Genomic DNA, 20,516 nt, shown 5'->3' with positions numbered 1-20,516 from the left:
AAGATTTAAACGCAAAAAATATGGAAATCATCTTCACGGATGGTTCTGTGTCGGAAAATTTTACAGGTAGTGCTTTCGTTCACTTAAATTCCAATTCAATAGAAAGTTTCTACAATGAACAAAACAAAAATCTTAAATTTGAAATCTCTCACACACATCGATAACATCATCATCGCTCATCGTTCATCGTCATCGTCACTTAATCCTCAAAAACTACTGCACGCTATTGACATAGCTGTCTATTAAATTTTGTTTTTCTTGACCCGTTTTTAACCCGTTCCAACGGGTTTCCATCTACAAGAAAAAAAATAATATAAAAACAAAGAAGAAAAAACAGTCCATATGAGTAAATATCATATCTTGGTGAGCATATGCAGCCCCTATATTGACACGAGCAAATACAATCGACAGAACTGACCGATATTAATCGTTAAAAGCCAAATTAATCGCAGTTCAATTGTATACTTAGGTTTATTTGAACATTGCTGAACGGTCGCACTTCTTTACAAACTATAGGACGAGTCGCATTTATTTTTGTTTTTCATTCTCTTTGGTTCCGCGTTTTTCTGCATTTTAAATACGCAACAAGCCTCTGCAAGGACTATACACCTAGGATGTTCCATAAAATATACACGATGCATTGAAGAGCTTCTAAGCAGGGAGCGGGCATAAAGCCCATTGAAATTCATAAGGCAGCGACTACTTAATGTTTTTTTATTAGCAAAGTCAATATTTTATTTTTCTAAGCACGACGAACATTATGCAGATGTGAGTGATTCGCCTCAGGCAAATGGCTAAGCAATCTAAGTTATATAGCTAATTCTAACCTGCAGGAAGTACACGGGAATCGAACTGTCCATCTTCTGCCTGTGGGTGGTCGCAGAAGCTTCTGCCAGTTTGGCCAAATTTGGGAGCACAACGCCAGTGAATTCGCAACAATCAGATGTTGAACTGGAACTCATCAATGGGACACTTAACTATCGTCTTTATGCCAAGAAGGGTAAGGACGATAAACCCTGGTTCGATGGCTTGGACAGTAGACACATCCAATGCGTCCGCCGAGCTCGCTGCTACGCTACCTCGAACGCCACCAACACCTGTTTTGGCTCCAAGCTGCCTTACGAGCTGAGCAGCCTCGATCTCACCGATTTCCACACAGACAGGGAGCTGAACGAAAAGCTAAACGACTACTATGCCCTTAAGCATGTTCCCAAGTGCTGGGCGGCTATACAGGTGAGGAATCTTAATGGCATCTAATGAGTTGATCTTTTCAATAGAGTCTATATATAAATCTGTTGATTGTTAAAATATTTTCCGATAAGGAGATTCATTAAAAATCTATTTGATAGTGAGTCATTTAAATTGCGACTTACAGACTTAATTTTCCTTTTTTATTGTAAGAGTACAATATACAAATCCTTAACTGTGTATATGAAACCCAGATTAGTTTAAATTACAACAATTCAATCTTTTGCAGCCATTTTTGTGCGCCGTCTTCAAGCCGAAGTGTGAAAAAATTAACGGTCACGACATGGTCTACCTGCCCTCGTATGAAATGTGCAGGATTACCCTGGAACCCTGTCGAATTTTATATAACACGACCTTCTTCCCAAAATTTCTTCGCTGCAACGATACTCTCTTTCCGACGAAATGCACAAACGGAGCGCGGGGAATGAAATTCAACGGAACTGGCCTGTGTTTGAGTCCTTTGGTTCCGACAGAAACGTCGGCCAGCTATTATCCTGGTATCGAAGGTTGCGGCGTGCGATGCAAGGATCCGCTGTACACCGATGATGAGCACCGACAGATCCATAAGCTGATCGGATGGGCTGGTAGCTTATGCCTACTCTCGAATCTTTTTGTGGTGGCAACATTCTTTATCGATTGGAAGAATGCCAACAAGTACCCGGCTGTGATTGTATTCTACATAAATCTGTGCTTCCTAATTGCATGCGTGGGGTAAGCTCCGAGTATGATTTTCAATAAACCTTAATACTAATCTATCTTTATTTTGCAGCTGGCTGCTGCAGTTCACGTCGGGATCGCGGGAGGACATAGTGTGTCGCAAGGATGGAACACTTCGCCACTCAGAGCCCACGACAGGAGAGAATCTCTCTTGTATCGTGATCTTTGTGCTGGTTTACTATTTTCTCACTGCTGCAATGGTTTGGTTTGTGTTTCTTACCTACGCCTGGCATTGGAGGGCCATGGGCCACGTTCAAGATCGCATTGATAAAAAAGGTTCCTACTTTCATCTGGTAGCCTGGTCACTGCCTCTGGTTCTGACCATTACCACAATGGCCTTCAGTGAGGTGGATGGGAATAGCATTGTGGGCATATGCTTTGTGGGCTACATTAATCATCCGATGAGGGCAGGACTACTTCTTGGGCCACTCTGTGGAGTGATTCTCATTGGTGGCTACTTTATTACCCGAGGCATGGTTATGCTTTATGGACTGAAGCACTTTGCTAATGACATCAAGTCAACTTCTGCGAGCAACAAAATTCATTTGATAATCATGCGAATGGGATCATCAGCGCTGCTTACTTTGGTTTTTATACTGGTGGCTATTGCTTGTCACGTTACGGAATTTAGACACGCAGAAGAATGGAGCCAAAGCTTCAGGAAGTTTATAATGTGAGTGAATATTTTTGATTCCTCCTTTTCATTTCTAATATATATACTTTTGTTATGCAGATGTAAAATTTCTTCCGTTTTTGAAGAGAAAAGCTCCTGTCGAATTGACAACCGCCCCAGTGTCGGCGTCCTTCAACTCCATTTGCTGTGTCTGTTTAGCTCTGGAATTGTTATGTCCACCTGGTGCTGGACACCATCTTCAATTGAAACTTGGAAGCGGTATATAAGAAAGTAAGATTTGCTGCGCTCGAAAACTGATTTTGACTTATTTAAACTTAAATTTATTTAATCTTTTCTGTAGAAAGTGTGGAAAGGAGTTGGTTGAGGAAGTAAAAATGCCCAAGCACAAGGTCATTGCCCAGACGTGGGCCAAGCGCAAGGATTTCGAGGACAAGGGACGGCTCTCCATAACGCTGTACAACACTCACACGGATCCTGTGGGTCTCAACTTTGACGTAAACGATCTAAACTCCTCGGAGACCAATGACATCTCCTCAACTTGGGCTGCATACCTTCCGCAGTGCGTAAAGCGTCGCATGGCTTTGACGGGAGCAGCGACAGGTAATTCGTCAAGCCACGGACCGCGAAAAAATTCATTGGATTCGGAGATCAGTGTGAGTGTTCGTCACGTTTCCGTTGAGTCTCGTAGGAACTCGGTGGATTCCCAAGTTTCAGTTAAAATAGCTGAAATGAAGACTAAAGTAGCATCCAGATCAAGGGGAAAACATGGTAGCTCCTCGAGCAACAAGAGATCTCAGAGGCGGAGAGATTACATAGCTGCTACCACTGGTAGGACCAGCAGGCGAAGAGAAAGCAGTACTTCAGTGGAGTCACAGGTAATAGCGCTCAAGAAAACTACTTATCCCAACGCTAGTCACAAAGTGGGCGTGTTTGCCCATCACAGCTCCAAAAAGCAACACAATTATACAAGCTCTATGAAGCGAAGAACAGCGAATGCCGGACTTGATCCTTCTATTCTTAATGAATTCCTGCAGAAGAATGGCGAGTTTATATTTCCATTTCTCCAAAATCAAGATATGAGCTCTAGTTCAGATGAAGAAAACTCGCGCGCGTCTCTTAAAATTCAGGATCTCAATGTGGTTGTAAAGCATGATGAACTAAGTGAGGATGATCACGACGGAATTAAGATTGAAGAGTTACCAAATAGCAAGCAGGTGGCTCTAGAGAACTTCCTTAAAAATATGAAAAAATCAAATGAATCCAATGGCAATCGTCATTCTCGCAATTCTACAAGAAGTCGTCAGTCCAGAAAGTCCCGCAAGGCCCATCCAAAGACCACTGATCTGCAGCTCGATTTTAAGAGGGACTATTTGAGGGATCGCCCAAATGAATCAATCAGCTGCTCTTCTGAGGAATTGGACGTGGTTTTAGATGTGGGCAGCTTGCTAAATAGCTCCTATTCCGCAATATCTATGGGCAAACCTCATAGTAGGAATAGCAAAACCAGTTGCGATGTGGGCATTCAGGCTAATCCTTTCGAGTTAGTTCCCAGTTACGGAGACGAGGAGCTGCAGCAAGCCGTGCGACTCCTAAATGCAGCCAGCAGGCAAAGAAATGAGGCAGCTAATGAAGATGCCGGCGGCACAGAGCTGGAGGCCTTATTGGGGCAATCACATCGTCATTATAGGGAACCCTCATTTATGAGCGAGTCCGACAAACTCAAAATGTTGTTACTGCCCTCAAAATAGAAGACTAAACGATCAAATAATGCATTTATGTAAGTTTATAAAACGCTTTTGCATGGGTCTTAATGACTGTTTCGGTTGAGATGATTCCCTTTTTGATTAGATAGATATATAATCAATTTTAATCGATTTTATTTTTAAAACAAAATTTTACCATCTAATATTTTTACACATAAAAAGTATTGCTATCAGCTAATTCTCTTTTGCTGCGTTAAAATTCTTATAAATGTATGTACAATTTATAAATCCAGTCCAGATTTTCTTGTTACAGATTTACGGAATTATTATTTTTTAATCCACATTAAGCAAAAACTAAAGTGATATTTTATAAATGGAATTTTATGTGGGAAAACCGAAGCAGGTCGTATGTGTGAATTTTATGCCATCTTTATTGCAATGGCCCTATAGTTTTTATATTGAGCATAATAAGCGAAAACTACGACTACGAATTACGAATACTCATAGATAGTAAGCTATTTAAAATACTCATCTTCCCACATAGCCCGTAAGAATTAAAATCTCTATGTATGTTTGTAAATGACTGTTTACTTTATCCTGGTGCCCACGAAAAACATATATAAAGCATATATTTTCCTGAATTTCTACTTTGTCGTGGGCACTGGGCTTTGAAGTCCATTCTATATTATACACATAAGTACAATACCAATAGGCGTTTTTGCAAAAAAAAAATCGTACCTTGAAAAGTGCCTTCAAGTTTACAAAATATTTTATGTGTGACTAATAAAACGATTTCGAATCATTAACCCTGTTTGACCTTTTGCTGATTCAGCAACTTGAACTCTGGACCCCAGATGACATTGTTGGCAAACTCACCGAGTAGATAGCAAGCTAAGTTGAAGCCCACCAAGAGAGCAAGAAACAGGTACCGCAGGTATACGGGCAGTACCTCCAAAATAGGATACACAAACTCTCCACTGAAATATTTAACAATATGTAACCAGATAATGTAGAGCAGCATAAAAGAGACGTTGCCCATGATGCCGGCTAGTCGACTTGGGTAGCGGCGGAAGCAGGTAAACAGGTCCATGATGGCAAGGAGGGCTACATTTGTGTGTACCACGTGATTTAGCCAGCTGTGAAAGTGGGAATGCAGGTAAATTAAATCTGTTTTGTGAACAAAATATCTTCAAACAAAAGAATTTCCACATAGGCAGATAAAGGTTCACATACGATTTGAATCAAAAAATCATTGAACTTGCCTGGGGAATATCGCATCCAGTGCCGATGGAAAAATGAGCTCACGGTCCCAGATGTAAATAACCCAAAACGAGAGGCACACGTTGTGTGCGACGGGAAAGGCAAAGGCCGCGAATACATAGTCCCTCGTCGATCTCAACCTGGACTCTGTGTTCCAGCAGACTTTGTTATCACCGAAGATATCGTTTAAAAGGGCTAGTGAATGGTACATGGCCTGCAGAATAACGTCTAGGAAGGTGAGGTACTTAAACTTCCCTCCCCAGCGGGCTTTCAGCTCAGCCTCATCTAGCAAATCAGTGGGCCAGTGTACACGATAGTAGTGGTAATACATCCCATACGAAAACTGGGCCGCTGCCACGAGGTGAACAAGGAATCTAAGGTACTTGAAGGCCCCACTTGTATAGGCATCGTTGCAGGTTTCCAGCCTGGAGTTTGTGGCCGCAGCCGACTCCTTAGCTGCGTTGAATTCACGCGCCTGCTTTTTACTTTTGCCCATTTTCGTCAAAAATATAGCCTCGCCAACCAAATGAAAACAAATAAAAGCTAGTCGACAGCTGATTGGGGCGCTGCACACGACGAGTTAAACACAAGCTTAATATAAATTTTCAAGCCAAAACTAGCTCATAGAAGCTATTTTTGACAAATACTAATAATAATTAAAAACTGAAATTAAGCAGATAGAAACAAAAAGTGAAAAAAGAATTTGGTGGACGATTTCAATTTTACATAAGTATTGATAGAAAATTAACTATTTTCCAATCGATATTTTGTCCAATCGATTTTTGGCATCACCATCCGTGGATCAAAGCTTTTTTGTTAGCGCCCCATTTAAATAAATGTTTGCAATATTTTAGAATTTAAATAGATTTATTACGATACTAAAATTTAATTACAGGTGTTCAAAGAGGTGTTGGTTTCACGTGCCTTTATATGGGTTCTCGCAATCTAGAATGATATTTAACTATTTGATCCTATAACAGACAAAAGGCGCGCGCACTTGATATTCGCTTGTAGAATTCGTAATAAACATTAATAAAATATCCATGCTGTCGCCCCATTATTATTAAGACATTAGGGACTTACAATATTAGCGAATCTATCGGGCGAGTAAGAATTTCATCATTTCTTACATAGTAGAATATGTGCGACTTCTTGAATAAACTTTACCGTAAAAACATGTGTATACATACATATATATACAAATATATACATATGTATAATTATTATGTTTTGGTGATAATATTGAATGTGGTAAAAATAAAAAATGGAGCTTGACCTGACTATTATTAATTTTATTTTGTGGCTAGTTAAACGCAACTACATGAAAACAGAAACAGAAAGGGACACAGCTTACTCCTAGTTAGATTTGCGCTTAGCCAGTTTCACCTCCTTGGCCCAAACGGTATTATTGAGAAACTCGCCCAGTAGATACAGCGACAACGTGAATCCCACGACAGCTACAAAGAACAGGATGCGCTGCGGAAGTTGAAGCACTTCGAGCACCTGGTAAACCCACACGCCGGAGTAATGTTTCACCACGTGAATCCAAATCAGGTAAGAGACCATGAAGATGGTCAGTCCAGCAAGTCCATGGCTGCGCTTCGGGTATGATCGGTACGAGATAAAAAGCTCTAGGACGATGAAGACCATGATGTTTGTGTGTAGGACATGGTTTAGCCAGCTGTAAGAGTCAAAATATTGTAAGTGAATTTAAGCTCTAAAAAATAATTTGACCCTAATTTAACGTAAAGACACTTGCATAAATGCCAGTTTGTAGATAAAATTACCGTTTTTATTTTAAAAATGAAAAAAGCAAAATATTTTTAACGAAAGAGGGACAATAACGTATATAAATAAATATTAATATTTGTGGTATATTTAAACTTTAACTTAATAACATTTTAGATTAACATTTATGGACATGCAAATAAGTTTTGCTTTCAAAGTAAAGTAACTACGTTGATTCCAATAGCTTTTGTAATCTTACCTGGGGAACACGGGGTCCAGCACCTTGGGGAAGACCAGCTCTCTATCAATGGCGTACAGTGTCCAGAATGTAACGCCCACATTGATGGCTACTGGGAAGGCCAATGTGGCCATCAGCCAGTCCTTGAACCTGCGCACGGCCGGAGGTTTCTTGGGGGTCAATTCATTTGTGCCCACGAAATCGTTGGCGAGCGATACAGTATAGTACAGGGCCTGAATTATCTGTAAGTGGAAGAACATTTGACGTGTGTGAGATAATGTGGTTAAATTTGAAGGGTTGCTTAAGTGGAGTGGAAGGAATTACAGCCAGCAAAAAAGGCCATCAAAGCACTTCCTGTAATATTTGGTTTAAAAAAATTTTTAAATCATCAACTTGAGGAAAATTTTATTTAACTGGATTATATTTGTGGTCCTAGATAAAGATAAATATTTCACTTGTTTTAGACTCTCTAAGTAAAATGTCTATGAAAAGTCAATTTCTAATTATGGAGTTGAAAATAGTATGCCTATATGAAATTGAAACTGATACATAGACAACAGAAGGCATAGGAATATCCTACATATTTCTTATGTAGGTGAAGCCTATAATTTCAACCACCTTCCTGGTGCATTTTCTCTGTGTAATTTAATAGATGCATGTAACCAGTTAGAGATTTCAACCCTACAAGATGCGAACCGAGTGACCTTTAAACAACGTTATATGTTCGTGTTTCTAATGAAAGTTGGAGATTACCGCATCCAGGAACGTTAAATATTTGAATTTGCCCCCCCAGGGATGATGGATCCGCATCTCCGGCTCGCTAGTGGGAAACTTGATGTATGTGTAGTCGTAATAAATGCCATAGCTAAATTGCACGGCAGCTGTCAAGTGAAGTAGTATCCTTAAAGCCCCGTAGACGCCCTGGTACAGGGAGTTTCCTCGCACAGATGGCATTTTCCTGCTTCTCAGCTCACGATTGATTTTTCACGGCACAAAAACACAAACAAACCGGTCCGGTCTGTCGCTCTGAAACATTTGTTCTCAGCCACCCTCGGAAAGGGGGTGGGCAGGTGGAATAGTGTGGCCGAGCTGAAGCAACAACATTATTGTTTTCTTTTTCGGCCGCATTGGCGCTAGTAGTATTCAAAATGTTAGGATGTCTTAACGTTTCTGTTAGAAAATGCCTAGCAGGAATAGTGTGACCGGAACGGTGCCAAAATACCAGATGTTAAATTATTGCAGGCCATATTTATAGTAGCAGCTTAAGTATTTGATGCTTATTATTTTTATTTTCAACATGGATTTCACACAATCGTTTTATTATTTGAATCGATTTATTTTATGTTGATTGGAAGTTTATTTGAACAAGCCGGTCAGCACATTAAGAAGTATATAATTCAGAACGAATAGGTTTTCTTTATCACAGTACACCCAGAGAAATATGAAGTAAATGAAAATGATCACTGACCTAAACCTTATATGTTGCCTCTATCAAAATATATTTTCCTACACCAGTGATAAATTTATTGTGTACGAGCGATTAGGCAATTGATGAATATCTCTGTGTTAATATACATGTACATATGTATGTATGTACGAGTGTAAATTTGGCTGACCAGTGCATCTCTTTTGTTGCTTCGGTATTATTTATTCAGCTTACCGCACAAAGGAAAGTTAAATACTTGAATTTTCCGGCGAATGGCACAGTGTTTGGCATGTCGAGTGCGTGAAAATAGTATACGCCATAGTTAAACTGCAAAACAGCCGTCAAATGGAGGAGTAATTGAACCGCCTTGTTAAACCCCGGCGACGTGGAACCTTTGCTCTTTGATTTTGTCTTTGGCTTGGCCATGTTGAACCTCCAGATACGTACTGATTTTAGTATAGCCAGAGTCCAGCCATTAGCCACAAATTCATACGGAATTGACGTTTAAATACAGTGATCTCACTAATACGAACTTTATACTTATTTATTTTACACATAGTTATGCAAAGAAATGTGTATTGTTTTAATTAAATAAATTTATAAGCAATATTATAGGCTTTGTTCCAAAAAACTAGGCCTAGATTTCGCAAACACTTTGGTCATTTCAGAGTCAAAAACGCGCTTTCTTCAAATTTCTAAACAGCAATAAAAGTGAGTGCTCACTGTATATGCTTTTTGCTTTCGCTTTAAAACTGATAAGGTGCGCTTATCTGCCGTACTTCCAATCGCCGTGGTACAAAGTATTTTCACTCAGAAACGAATTCACAGAAGCTAAAAGAAAATCTGGGAAGCTTAATCCGAATCGAGCCTACTTTCCGTCCCCCTTCTAGCGCGCATCTAGATGTCCTATAACAGAGCTTGGGAAGGCGGCAAAGGGGTGTTGTCATACGTCGATTCGCGTTCTATGAATAGATGTGGATACACATAAACCATATTTACGAGTGGAGACAAAGGCTTCTTGAAATATGTGCGCAGCTAATGGCAACTATCGATTCCAAGCCCCCAAGCCACCCGCTGTGAAGGTCAAGGAGCAAGGCCATCGCGACAAAAAAGCGAAGTCATTAAAAGCCTGCTAACTTAATTATCTGGTATCCTTATTAGGTGGCCTTTTGTTTCTCTATGCATTCGTAACACGCTATTTATCAATTGTGTGTTAGTAATTTATTTGAGTCTTAAATTATCATGGTATCCGCCTCCAAATATTCTATTCGTTGTTCAGTTAGTTGAAATCAATAATTGTAGGAGATATGAGCTTAAATATGTTTCATTAAACATTTTCTTACAAAATTTTTTTTTAGTTTTGTTGAGAAGAATCCTTCTAAATTGTCTCCTCGTCGGTTTCGGGTCCACAGGCCTCCAAGTTGATTTCAGTCAGTTCCTGTTCATCAATCACATTGCTGGCGTCCAGATCTCCCGTCTCCATTTTTGGGGCAACCAAGAGTTCTTCCTGTGCCTGAGCTTCTTTGGCTGCCACTTCAATGGCTGCCCCCTGCTCGAACATGGGATTGTCGAAGGCTCGTTCTCTTACTTCCCCACTTTCGGGATCGTAAGCCATTATTCCCAGACGATCCACACCGAAAGCGCCTCCGTCACTAGATCCACCTCCTGCTCCGACGTTATCAAAACGATTAAAGAGCAAATTTCGCCGTATTCTCACCCCTAAGTTACTCCACCTCCAGCGTCTCGGATCCTGAATCCACTGGGGTATTCGATTTAGGTAGGGGTTTTCCGGCAGAAAGTGAGACAGAATGACCACTGAAACCAATCCCACGAGGGCCATACAGATCAGAATCAGAATAACCGAGGAGATGCTCACATTCGGATTATGGGGTGGCCCAGAAACCCAAAACTTAGAGCCCGTTATATTCCAATGATCGAAAACTTGTTCAAAGAATTCTAAGCTCTGTTCCTTATATGCCACCCGATCGGTCACTATAGCCTGAATAAAATGTCCAAGCTGGACGTCCACAAAATCAACATGGAGCTGTATCTGGTCCTTCATATTTTTCTGGTTGATGAGGTCATTTAATTTATTTATAATGTCCCTTTTACTGCTCTCAATGCAGTGTGTCGTGGGTGTGGATAAGAATGCTCCGCAAATGAAGCAACAGGAACCTAAGGGCCGAATAGGGGATAAACAGTGGGGAGTCTCGCACTGCTCCAGAACATTATGACAAACGGGTTCCAGCAACTTATCCGACTCCTTGTGGCATCCACACAGTTCTCCTCTGTAATATTCCACCTGGACTTCCTGAGCATTGTGAAAGAGAACTTGTCCTAAATCTCTGCTGATAAGTTCTTCCAAATAGGTATTGGAAATAGAAGAACCAGCCAGGATAAGTTGTCCCATCCTCAGGTGCTGCACATTTTCGAGATCAAAGGCCAATGGCCCGTGGCCGTTGATTATAACCTGCTCATCGTCGCAGGGAATCCTTTCAAGCTCTGGTAGTGATGTGGATAAAACATTCTCAGATTTATCAGTCCAGGTGCCCGGATCGAACCATTTCCTTGATTTAGGTGGCTTTAAATAAGCTTTCTTATCCTCATTTTCACAGACCGATTTCTTCTTGGCACCAAAGGTAATGGTAGATTCCTCTGACAAAAGAATCGCCCCCTCTCTGGGGAAAACAAAACCATCAATAGATATATCTTCGGGCAAAGGCAGTAGTGCTTGATAATAATCCGGAAAAACAATTACATCCTGGGCACAAGGCAGGTGGTCGTCTATCCAGGCAGAGGGATGGCCGAAGTCCAAGCCTCCGCCATACCATTTGGTAGCTTTTCCCGGTTGGAGCCAGAATAATATCCCGATCAAGCAATGCAACCACATGACGCGAACTAAGTGAGTTTCAGACTAGTTTTAACAGTGTCAAAGAATTTCACCCATTGAACACGCTTCATATTTGGGGGCGTTTTTTATATTCTCTTCATTCTGCTTTTCAATTTTCAATGCGAACAAAAACAGGGAAATGTGACAGCCAATGTATACAAAATTACGACCAGATGGAACCAATAAATACCCTATAAAAAAGCAAAAAGCAACGCAAAGAACTAGTGCCGCAACTGAATGATACCCTTACTCGGTTCATAAATTTTAAAGTTGGTAGTCTATTTGGTATATCTCATCTGGAGATGAAGTCACCGCACATTAAAATTTGCAAAACCTCTATTTTAGCCTCGATATCGCTCATTCTAGAAATGTTGCTTCAAAAATCTTTCACCAATAAATCGTTCAAAATCGATAAAATTGAACTGGGACCAGAAAAAAACATGTATAATATTATGTAGTATACTATATAAACTGTACAGGTTTGGCTTGGAAAATACACAGAAGAATTCTCTATGCTTAAACAGTGCAAATGTTTGTCGGAAAATAGTTGAATTTTTTGTATTTTGATTGCGCTGATATAAACAATTCCCCGTGCCCACATCCCATGCTGGACGGAAGCCATTGGAATACTCAGAAAAAAGGTAGAAAAAGCGCCAACAGAAATAAATGAACCGGATGGTTATGGCATCGAAAAATGATTGTACTTGTATTGAGGGACTACATATAGTTAGAAAATGGAAAGATCTGCAGATATAAAGCACTTTATGCTCAACAGATCAAAGTACTTGGGCGGGACACGAGCATTAATCAAGGGCACGCAAGGTCGTGCAATAATAAACTAAATAAAGAATTATTTGGATAAGCCGCACGAAATTGGAAACTTTTATGTTCTTGAATTATAGCTGAAAAGGCTGGCGTGGTAATATGTACAACAAAAATTGTCAACACAATTAAGGGAATTTAATAAAAATCCATTCTTGTCCCAATTTGGACCATGGTAAAACGCGCAATTAATGGAAATTTATTAAATGGAAACGCATTTTACTTATTAAGTTGTTTTTATAACGACATCAATTTTCCTTGTGATATCCAGAATTCTGAAAATATTAATGTAATTTTTCCCAATAATTAAGCGTACCCTAAAATAAATCCACTCCAAAATATGTGTATATATGATATTCTTGTAGGATGACTAACCAGAAATTTTACTTTTCCGACAAAGACCTATCCTTTTCAAATTTAAGACATATTTATTTACCTATCTGAAAATATTCTGATATATAATTCGCCTTTCTACGATTACGGACCCTGAGTTATTTGCTTGTGCTTTGTTTGTTGCCAAGTAGCTGCGAGAAAAATATTCCAATATTCCATCGATTTTAAAAGCAATATTAACGATATGTAAATCGAAGCCAACTGCCGCGTATGGCACATTTACATTGGCGCCCATCAGATAATCTGGCATTCGTCGTCCCATAAATTTTCGGCTGCAGAGAGCAACCAGAATCGAAACCGAAAATCTGGAAAACTGCGAATGTCTGAGCAAATAAATATTTGAGGCGAGAAAAGTCGAAACTCGATTGTATGCAAAGTATGTGCAACGACAACAAGGAAAAGTGCATCAGAACGCGAAAATTCTGAAGAATTAGCTCTTGTTGGCAGGCTCTCCTCCTTCACAGTTGTTGACCCCGCGTGGCCGATAAAAAAAATGAAAGTATGCAATCCCCAACGAGCAGACAAACAAATAAACAAGCATATGGCAGGCATAAATGTGAGCAGCAGCTACGGCAATAATAATAAGAATAATTTATCTCTCCAAGATTTTTGGGGTTTCGACACTTGAAACAGCTATCCGTGTTTCCGTTTTGTTTTTTAATTTTCCATAAATTTTGCTGCAATGCCCTTATATTTACTCACCAGAGACCAATATGACAAGAACTTGATTTTCTGGGGCAGCGATTCCGGGACCAGTCGTCGATTCACGCTGGTCTTTAGTTTGTAGCTCCGTTGTATGTCAAACGAGCTATAGTAGAGCCCATAGGCAAATTGGCCCAGTGCGCAAAGGTGTATGATTGTCACAAAGACGCGAGACTTGTAGAGCTCAACCTTAGTCATCTTGAAGGGCTTTCACAAATCCTACACGGAGTACAGCCAAGGAAACTACCAGATACACCGGAGCAAATTCTATAGAAATTGTAATCCAAATTATCTTTGTTAATTAGTTGTATGTCGTGGCTGCTTATAGTTTCAGGTAGTCTTTTTCACTTAATTATACGCATTTACCAAGATAGATTTAGAGTATATTTATTATTATATTTTCCCTAAGATTTGTTGTATAAGAGCCTAAAAATAATAATACGGAAATTCAGTCAAGACATTCTTAGTTCTTCAATCAAGACACGCGCTGGACTCAAAGCGCGCACAAATTTCAATCAATATTTGCGTCACTGACATAAATATTTAAGCCTTAAAAAAATAAAACAGGAGTTTCTCGAAAAAAAACTAGAAAGTTTTAACCAAACTATAAGTTCCCTGTGGCTCTTGTTTATAATTTTGTTATGTTCATAATTTTATGGTTTTTATGACCCTTAAAAGACATTGTTGGTCGTTTCTGATTTGATTTCCACACTCTAAACAAATCACCAGTCCACTGCCACACGCACGGAAAGAATTTTTCCTGATTTCCCTTTGGCTTTCGTTGGGGGAATTGCGCGGCTCGGATTTTGTATGACCGCGGACACAACTGAGCAAATGGAAAACTGGAGTCACACTGTTGCCCATACGCCGTGTTGCCTCCTGCCTTTTGTACTCGTTTCCATTGTACTTGTGCTGTTGCTTGCTTCTGTTTCTGCTTCGGTTTTGTGGTGTCGTTCTTTCATTTGTTTGCTTCAGGTGCGTGCTGCGCATGTCCGGTCTACGGACTCCGGGTTTCGCGTACGAGATCCGGGTGTGTAGGCTCCGTGTTTATGCGTTAAAAACGGCCAATCACCTGAATGAATCTCCGCCACCCACACTGCAGCTCATTGGGATAAACTATGTTTATTGACTAACCATATTAGACGGAATAATGCAGCCATAGCTTGGAAGGGAACTTTGTGCCCGTATTAACACCTTGAATTATACATAAGACAGTTAGAAAATCGAAAGAGAGCATAAATTCTTATTTAAAATTTGAATAATTATTAATATTTGAACGTAGATAGTAGCTAAGCGCGGCAGCTTATATCGATTACAAATCTACCATAAGAGTTCCCTGCTCGATATCAGGAATGTGTTTAATTGATTAATGAATGTTTTTCTGATAATGATTCGAAAATATTTTTTTTTATTTTTTGCTTTCTTAAAGCCGTAAATTGTAATAGGTTCATCGAATATATTTTTATAATCAAATTTTTATTTTTTATTTTTTAAAAATCGATTTTTTGGCCCACCAACTGAAAAAGGTAAAACTTTTCTTCCGTAAACTGGCCACTCTCTGTTGCTGTTGTTTTCCTTTCAAATTTAAAGACATGTCGTAATCCAAAACGACTGGAAACCACATAGGCCGGCAACCAAATTCCCAGTGCAGGCATTTTCGGAAGAAGGCTCCAGACTCAGATCAGCACGCAGACATGTCAACCGCATCGCGGTTAACTTTGGCCATGGCGGTGTCTGTATCCACGGCGATCATAGGTTATGTGCACTATAAACAATCGGCAGATCGGTGAGCCAGTAATATCTTCACTTAGCAACTGTAGTACTTATTCTTCTTCATGCAGGCTGAGACTTCACGATGGTGTATTAAGGGATGTTGAACAGCAGCAACGGCGAAAACACGAGAACACCTATACGTTGCAGCAGCAAATTGACATCACGAAGCATTTAAAGGCCAGGGAAGCGTCCAGCAACCCATCCGATACTCCCGTACCCGCATTGGAGACCCCCTCAGAAAGTAATATCCAAGAGGAGATAGAAACAAATCCCACGCCGTCGCCGAATGTCCTCGGAACCGGGCTCCAGCCGCATCCTGAACAGGCAATAACCGGAGATGTTCCGCTTTCTGAATCTGTCAATCAAGAAGCTCCCAGCCCGACATCAGACATAGCTTAAGCACCATAATGCATTTCATTGTGCGCCAATAACCAACAAAAGCCTTTTTTTTTTGTAAAAAAGTATAGCTTTTAAAAGATTTAATCGGTTGCCCCTTGAACTATTTCGTTCGTTTTTTAAAAAAGTGGTTGACCACAGATTGATCGGAAAGGACTGAAGGCCTAATAGCTTAAAATATTGATGATCCTAAGTGAGAGGTTGTAGATGAAGAGAAATAAACTGATTATAAGTGATAAGTATCTTTCGTGCAAATTAAAGTCAAATTATTTGGTTTACGTACCAGTTCTTTACGGATCGTAGTGCGATACTTTCTTTTTCTGTATACATATAGTATTACTCAATTTTATTATTACGAATGTGTGTATAGTAAATTACAATTCTAATGGGCGTTCGGTAAAGTATTTCGCGGGGGGTTTGTACATAGGTGGTGGAACACCCCATCATCCTTTCCCTTTCTTCTCCTCATCTTGTCTCTACTTCGAAGTGATATAAAAATGTGGAAAACTAACGCAGAGAATAAAATACACGATGCTTGGCGTTGTTGCTTGTCCGTTGCTTTCTCCCTCAATTGCCACTGTATTGAAAAAATGTCCAGAATATTTAATACCGCCCACCGCCACCTCCACCCCCGCCACCTTTGCGACGATCGCGGTCGTTGCCGCGCATATTGTCCCGCTCGTTGTTCAAGTAGTTTCCTCCGCCTACACCGTCTCCTCTGCCGCCTCCTCGTCGTCCCGGAGACCGTGACCTGCTGCGGGAACCGCGACGTCGGCCTGGCGAGCGGGAACGGGAGCGTGCACGACGCCGGCGAGAATAGAGGTACCTCCGAAGTTCCCGCGAGATTGGCTTTAAATGCATGAAGTTGCAGAAGCCAGAACGGGTACACTCACCCATTTCGTACTGCCGACAGCAGGCCTCACGAAAATCGGTGACCGGCGAAAGTTCGGAGTATACCGGCCGTCCGCCGAACCACCGATTATTTAAATCATTTGCTGCCTTTTCCGCATCCGCCTCGTTCCGGAATTTTATGTAGACATTGCCTACTAGGTGGTCGCCTAGGTTGTCGCACACGTTCATCTCCTCAATTTCTCCGTACTTGTCCTCACACTCGACGAAAACGTCCTCGAAAAAGTTGTCGTAATGCTCCTGCATCTCCTTCGTCGGAGACATTGGCTACAAGATGAGAGCCATCCGCGGATTTGGCCGAGTTCTGAGGGTTCACATACAGATTTTGTAGTAGCACCGTCTGCGAGAAAGTTGGCTTGTTGTGAATACGCGAGCATCGGTCGCCGTGGCGGCAAGCGCCGATCTTAAAGTAGAACGAGCAGTTAACCCTATGGAATGTAAAATGAACACGATCAAGTTATAAGCTCTGGTAAAGAGTAAATAAATGTGCCATGCGACTGAACTCACTTGTCCTTTTCCGTGCCAAAAATGGATGCCAAGTACTCGGCCATGGTGGCGGCTTTACTGTGTTGTTACTTCCGCCAAAATGTGTAATTTCGCTGCCGGCTTGCCTCTGCGACGCGTTCGAAATGCAATTAGCTTTGCCGCCTGTGTATTTTCTGTCAAATTTCAATTATTCTCCGATGCCGCACGTAAAAAAGCAGCGTCTGGACGTATTTTGCACGGCGTTGCCAGTCTCAAATCTAACAAAAAACGATATATATTTGGTATTATCGATGCTGAAAAATATTTTGAAGTCGATGTTTTCCCTGGAACCACTGATTTTGGTCTTTTACAATCGACTGCACCTTTTACTTTCAGAAATAAATTATCAAACAACTAAAATGTTTTAAGTTCTGCATCTAAGCTCGAAAAATACTCTATATTTGTTTTTTGGAAAAAACAGAAATATGTTCCGAATTGATAAAAAATGTATACTTTCAACGGTGTGAGTCTTAGCTTAATGTAAATCCAAGTTATCGATACCGGTTAGAAAGATCCTAATTTCAATCGCAGAACAATGACAACCCTGTCGATTTGCTTCTAGAAAAGTCGGCATTTTTCGCATTTTCATCTGGCCCGACCCGGTTAGCAGCGTGTTTCATTTAATAATTTAATAATTATCAAGAAAAAAAGGACAAATTAGCTACCATCATCCGCTCCACCAGCAGAAATGGACAAGGTAAATGGGTGGGTCCCTGATAAGGCGTGGGCTAACTAAAACGCTGCGGTTTCAGGTGAACGAACTCAAGGAAAAGGGCAACAAGGCGCTTAATGCTGAGAAATTCGACGAGGCTGTGTCGGCGTACACTGAGGCCATCTCACTGGATGGCCAGAACCATGTGCTTTACAGCAACCGATCGGCGGCTTTTGCAAAGGCTGGAAAGTTTCAGGAAGCTCTGGAGGATGCGGAGAAGACCATTGAGCTCAATCCCACCTGGCCAAAGGGCTACTCCCGCAAAGGAGTTGCTGCCGCCGGTTTGCATGACTACATGAAGGCCTTTGCGGCATACAACGAGGGTAAGGCCAGATCCAAACCCTAATGTCATACATATGCCATCATGAATCACCCGACCTAACCTCACTTTGGTTACTTACACAGGTCTCAAATACGATCCCAATAGTGCTATACTCTTGCAGGGTCGTACGGACACTACTGCCTCGGCTCTAAACTATATGCAATCGCACGGCGATATACCCATGGACATAGATCCTCAGCAGACGCACAGCCGAAGGGCTCCTTCTCCACCGCCTGCAAAACCAGCTGAGCCCCAAAAACCGGCAGAACCTCGGGTTGAGGACATGAACGAGGAGGAAAAGAAGAAGTACTTTGCCAAGAAGGAAAAGGAACTTGGCAATGCCGCTTACAAAAAGAAGGACTTTGAAACAGCCTTGAAACACTACAACGCTGCCATTGAACACGATCCCACAGATATCACCTTTTACAACAATATAGCTGCCGTTCACTTCGAGCGTAAGGAGTACGAGGAGTGCATTAAGCAGTGCGAAAAGGGTATCGAGGTGGGGCGCGAAAGTCGCGCTGACTTCAAGCTGATAGCCAAGTCATTTGCTCGCATCGGGAACACCTATCGCAAGCAGGAAAACTATAAGCAGGCGAAGGTGTTCTACGAGAAGGCCATGTCTGAGCATCGCACTCCGGAGATCAAAACATCGCTAAGTGAGGTGGAGGCCAAGATAAAGGAGGAGGAGAGAATGGCCTATATCAATCCAGAGAAGGCCGAGGAGGAGAAAGAACAAGGCAACCACTTCTTTAAAAAGGGCGACTACAGCAATGCCGTAAAACACTATACCGAGGCTATCAAACGCAACCCGGATGATCCCAAGCTGTATAGCAACCGCGCCGCCTGCTACACTAAGCTGGCCGCCTTCGACTTGGGGCTCAAGGATTGCGACACTTGCATTAAGCTGGACGAGAAGTTTATTAAGGGCTACATTCGCAAGGGCAAAATCTTGCAGGGCATGCAGCAACAATCTAAGGCCCAGGCCGCCTACCAAAAGGCCCTGGAACTGGACCCCAACAACGCGGAAGCCGTCGAGGGTTATCGTCAATGTTCGATAAATTTCCAGCGAAATCCTCAGGAAGTTCTGAAGAATGCCATGTCGGACCCGGAAATTCAGCAAATTCTCAAGGACCCGGCCATGCGCATGATCCTCGAGCAGATGCAGAATGATCCCAATGCGGTCAAAGAGTAAGTACACCTAGATTTGATAATAATGAGTTGCCCACTACTCGATGTGGATTTTGGGGCTTCTAGGGTTAAGGTCTAGAACATTCTCATTCGAATGTAATTAGCATTTATTACTAGCATCGGGGGCTTAAAAATTACAATAGTTTTTTAAATTTTTTCGATACATTTTATAATGTCAAAGTAATGTAAGATCACAAAGGCTTGTTCTTATAACAATAGTTTTTTCTATAATGATTGAATGATGTTTGTGAGGTTTTATATATCATACTTTTTATGGTGTATTTATGTTTTCCGAAAACACCCCTATTTCCACGAGTATCGAGTAAAAGAGTGTTTAAATTTGTTTTTAATTAACAACCTTTATTTTACAGACATTTGCAGAATCCAGCAATCGCCGATAAGATAATGAAACTGCTGGAATCAGGCATCATTCAGATACACTAGGTACTCCACCCCCAAACGCGCACACTCATACACCCACTAACCCACATACCAACCATATTGATACACATTCAGGAGACGAACCCTCAATAATATGAATTATACAAAATGTATGGCACCTCCAAGCTGGTTAAATAATGTATCGTTTTTTTATGAAACGGGCCACAAATAATGCTAAACGTAATTACCTTAGAAATCGCAACTCCTAAACGCAGAACGACGATAACTACCACTAACTAAAAAAAACTAAAACTAAAAGGAGAAAAAAAAACATTGATAAATGTCTGCCTAGTTGATTTACGCAGACGGATGGAGTAGGCTCCAAACGTCAAGGTCCTTATTTTCTTACTACAATAAATATGCTGTAGCTTAGCTCTAAAATAAGTTTTTGAATGTAAAATAAAAAGAGTCAACGAATGGTAAGCAAAGACTTTAAATTTCCCGCTTAAGTGTTGAAAAACTGATGTAGTGTTCGACGATAACTGT

The 20,516-nt window shown here is 41.0% G+C and overlaps 7 protein-coding genes across 9 annotated transcripts; 3 read left to right on the top strand and 4 right to left on the bottom strand.

The window, feature by feature from the left end:
• The first annotated feature begins 483 nt into the window (after positions 1-483).
• Positions 484-5,108, top strand: LOC108111007 (protein smoothened). Its single transcript, XM_017220319.2, has 6 exons — positions 484-768; positions 834-1,233; positions 1,478-1,959; positions 2,018-2,638; positions 2,699-2,869; positions 2,940-5,108. Exons 1-6 carry the CDS (start codon positions 761-763, stop codon positions 4,345-4,347), a joined length of 3,090 nt encoding a protein of 1,029 aa, XP_017075808.2. The 5' UTR covers positions 484-760; the 3' UTR covers positions 4,348-5,108.
• Positions 4,460-6,117, bottom strand: LOC108111008 (androgen-induced gene 1 protein). The gene is made up of 2 exons (XM_017220320.2): positions 5,565-6,117; positions 4,460-5,438 (listed from the first exon to the last, which is right to left on the bottom strand). The coding sequence occupies exons 1-2, from the start codon at positions 6,056-6,058 to the stop codon at positions 5,105-5,107; spliced, it is 828 nt and encodes a 275-aa protein (XP_017075809.2). The 5' UTR covers positions 6,059-6,117; the 3' UTR covers positions 4,460-5,104.
• A 716-nt stretch (positions 6,118-6,833) lies between these two features.
• LOC108110744 (androgen-induced gene 1 protein) lies at positions 6,834-14,616 on the bottom strand. Of its 3 annotated transcripts, XM_017219949.2 has the most exons (4): positions 14,508-14,616; positions 13,762-14,028; positions 7,550-7,770; positions 6,834-7,243 (listed from the first exon to the last, which is right to left on the bottom strand). In XM_017219949.2, exons 2-4 carry the CDS (start codon positions 13,957-13,959, stop codon positions 6,919-6,921), a joined length of 744 nt encoding a protein of 247 aa, XP_017075438.1. In that variant the 5' UTR covers positions 13,960-14,028; positions 14,508-14,616; the 3' UTR covers positions 6,834-6,918. The 3 variants fall into 3 exon arrangements, with proteins under 3 accessions (XP_017075438.1, XP_017075439.2, XP_017075437.1); XM_017219950.2 differs by lacking the exons at positions 13,762-14,028; positions 14,508-14,616 and adding an exon at positions 9,189-9,416; XM_017219948.2 differs by lacking the exons at positions 13,762-14,028; positions 14,508-14,616 and adding an exon at positions 8,282-8,579.
• On the bottom strand, positions 10,153-13,742 carry LOC108110740 (protein amnionless). The gene has a single exon (XM_017219945.2). The coding sequence runs from the start codon at positions 11,842-11,844 to the stop codon at positions 10,333-10,335; it is 1,512 nt and encodes a 503-aa protein (XP_017075434.2). The 5' UTR covers positions 11,845-13,742; the 3' UTR covers positions 10,153-10,332.
• A 644-nt stretch (positions 14,617-15,260) lies between the features above and the next one.
• Positions 15,261-16,169, top strand: LOC108110745. The gene is made up of 2 exons (XM_017219952.2): positions 15,261-15,547; positions 15,603-16,169. Exons 1-2 carry the CDS (start codon positions 15,456-15,458, stop codon positions 15,931-15,933), a joined length of 423 nt encoding a protein of 140 aa, XP_017075441.2. The 5' UTR covers positions 15,261-15,455; the 3' UTR covers positions 15,934-16,169.
• A 72-nt stretch (positions 16,170-16,241) lies between these two features.
• Positions 16,242-17,582, bottom strand: LOC108110743 (splicing factor U2af 38 kDa subunit). Its single transcript, XM_017219947.2, is given in 3 exon segments — positions 16,242-17,088; positions 17,090-17,267; positions 17,347-17,582. Coding segments are annotated over 3 exon segments (777 nt in total). The 5' UTR covers positions 17,391-17,582; the 3' UTR covers positions 16,242-16,533.
• A 317-nt stretch (positions 17,583-17,899) lies between these two features.
• LOC108110741 (stress-induced-phosphoprotein 1) lies at positions 17,900-20,453 on the top strand. The gene is made up of 4 exons (XM_017219946.2): positions 17,900-18,061; positions 18,117-18,399; positions 18,482-19,589; positions 19,961-20,453. The coding sequence occupies exons 1-4, from the start codon at positions 18,053-18,055 to the stop codon at positions 20,031-20,033; spliced, it is 1,473 nt and encodes a 490-aa protein (XP_017075435.1). The 5' UTR covers positions 17,900-18,052; the 3' UTR covers positions 20,034-20,453.
• The last annotated feature ends 63 nt before the right edge of the window (positions 20,454-20,516 follow it).

The sequence above is a fragment of the Drosophila eugracilis genome, unplaced genomic scaffold (assembly GCF_018153835.1).
Source record: "Drosophila eugracilis isolate 14026-0451.02 unplaced genomic scaffold, ASM1815383v1 contig_2152, whole genome shotgun sequence".
Classification (NCBI taxonomy): domain Eukaryota; kingdom Metazoa; phylum Arthropoda; class Insecta; order Diptera; family Drosophilidae; genus Drosophila; species Drosophila eugracilis.
This window is presented reverse-complemented; position numbering and strand designations above follow the sequence as displayed.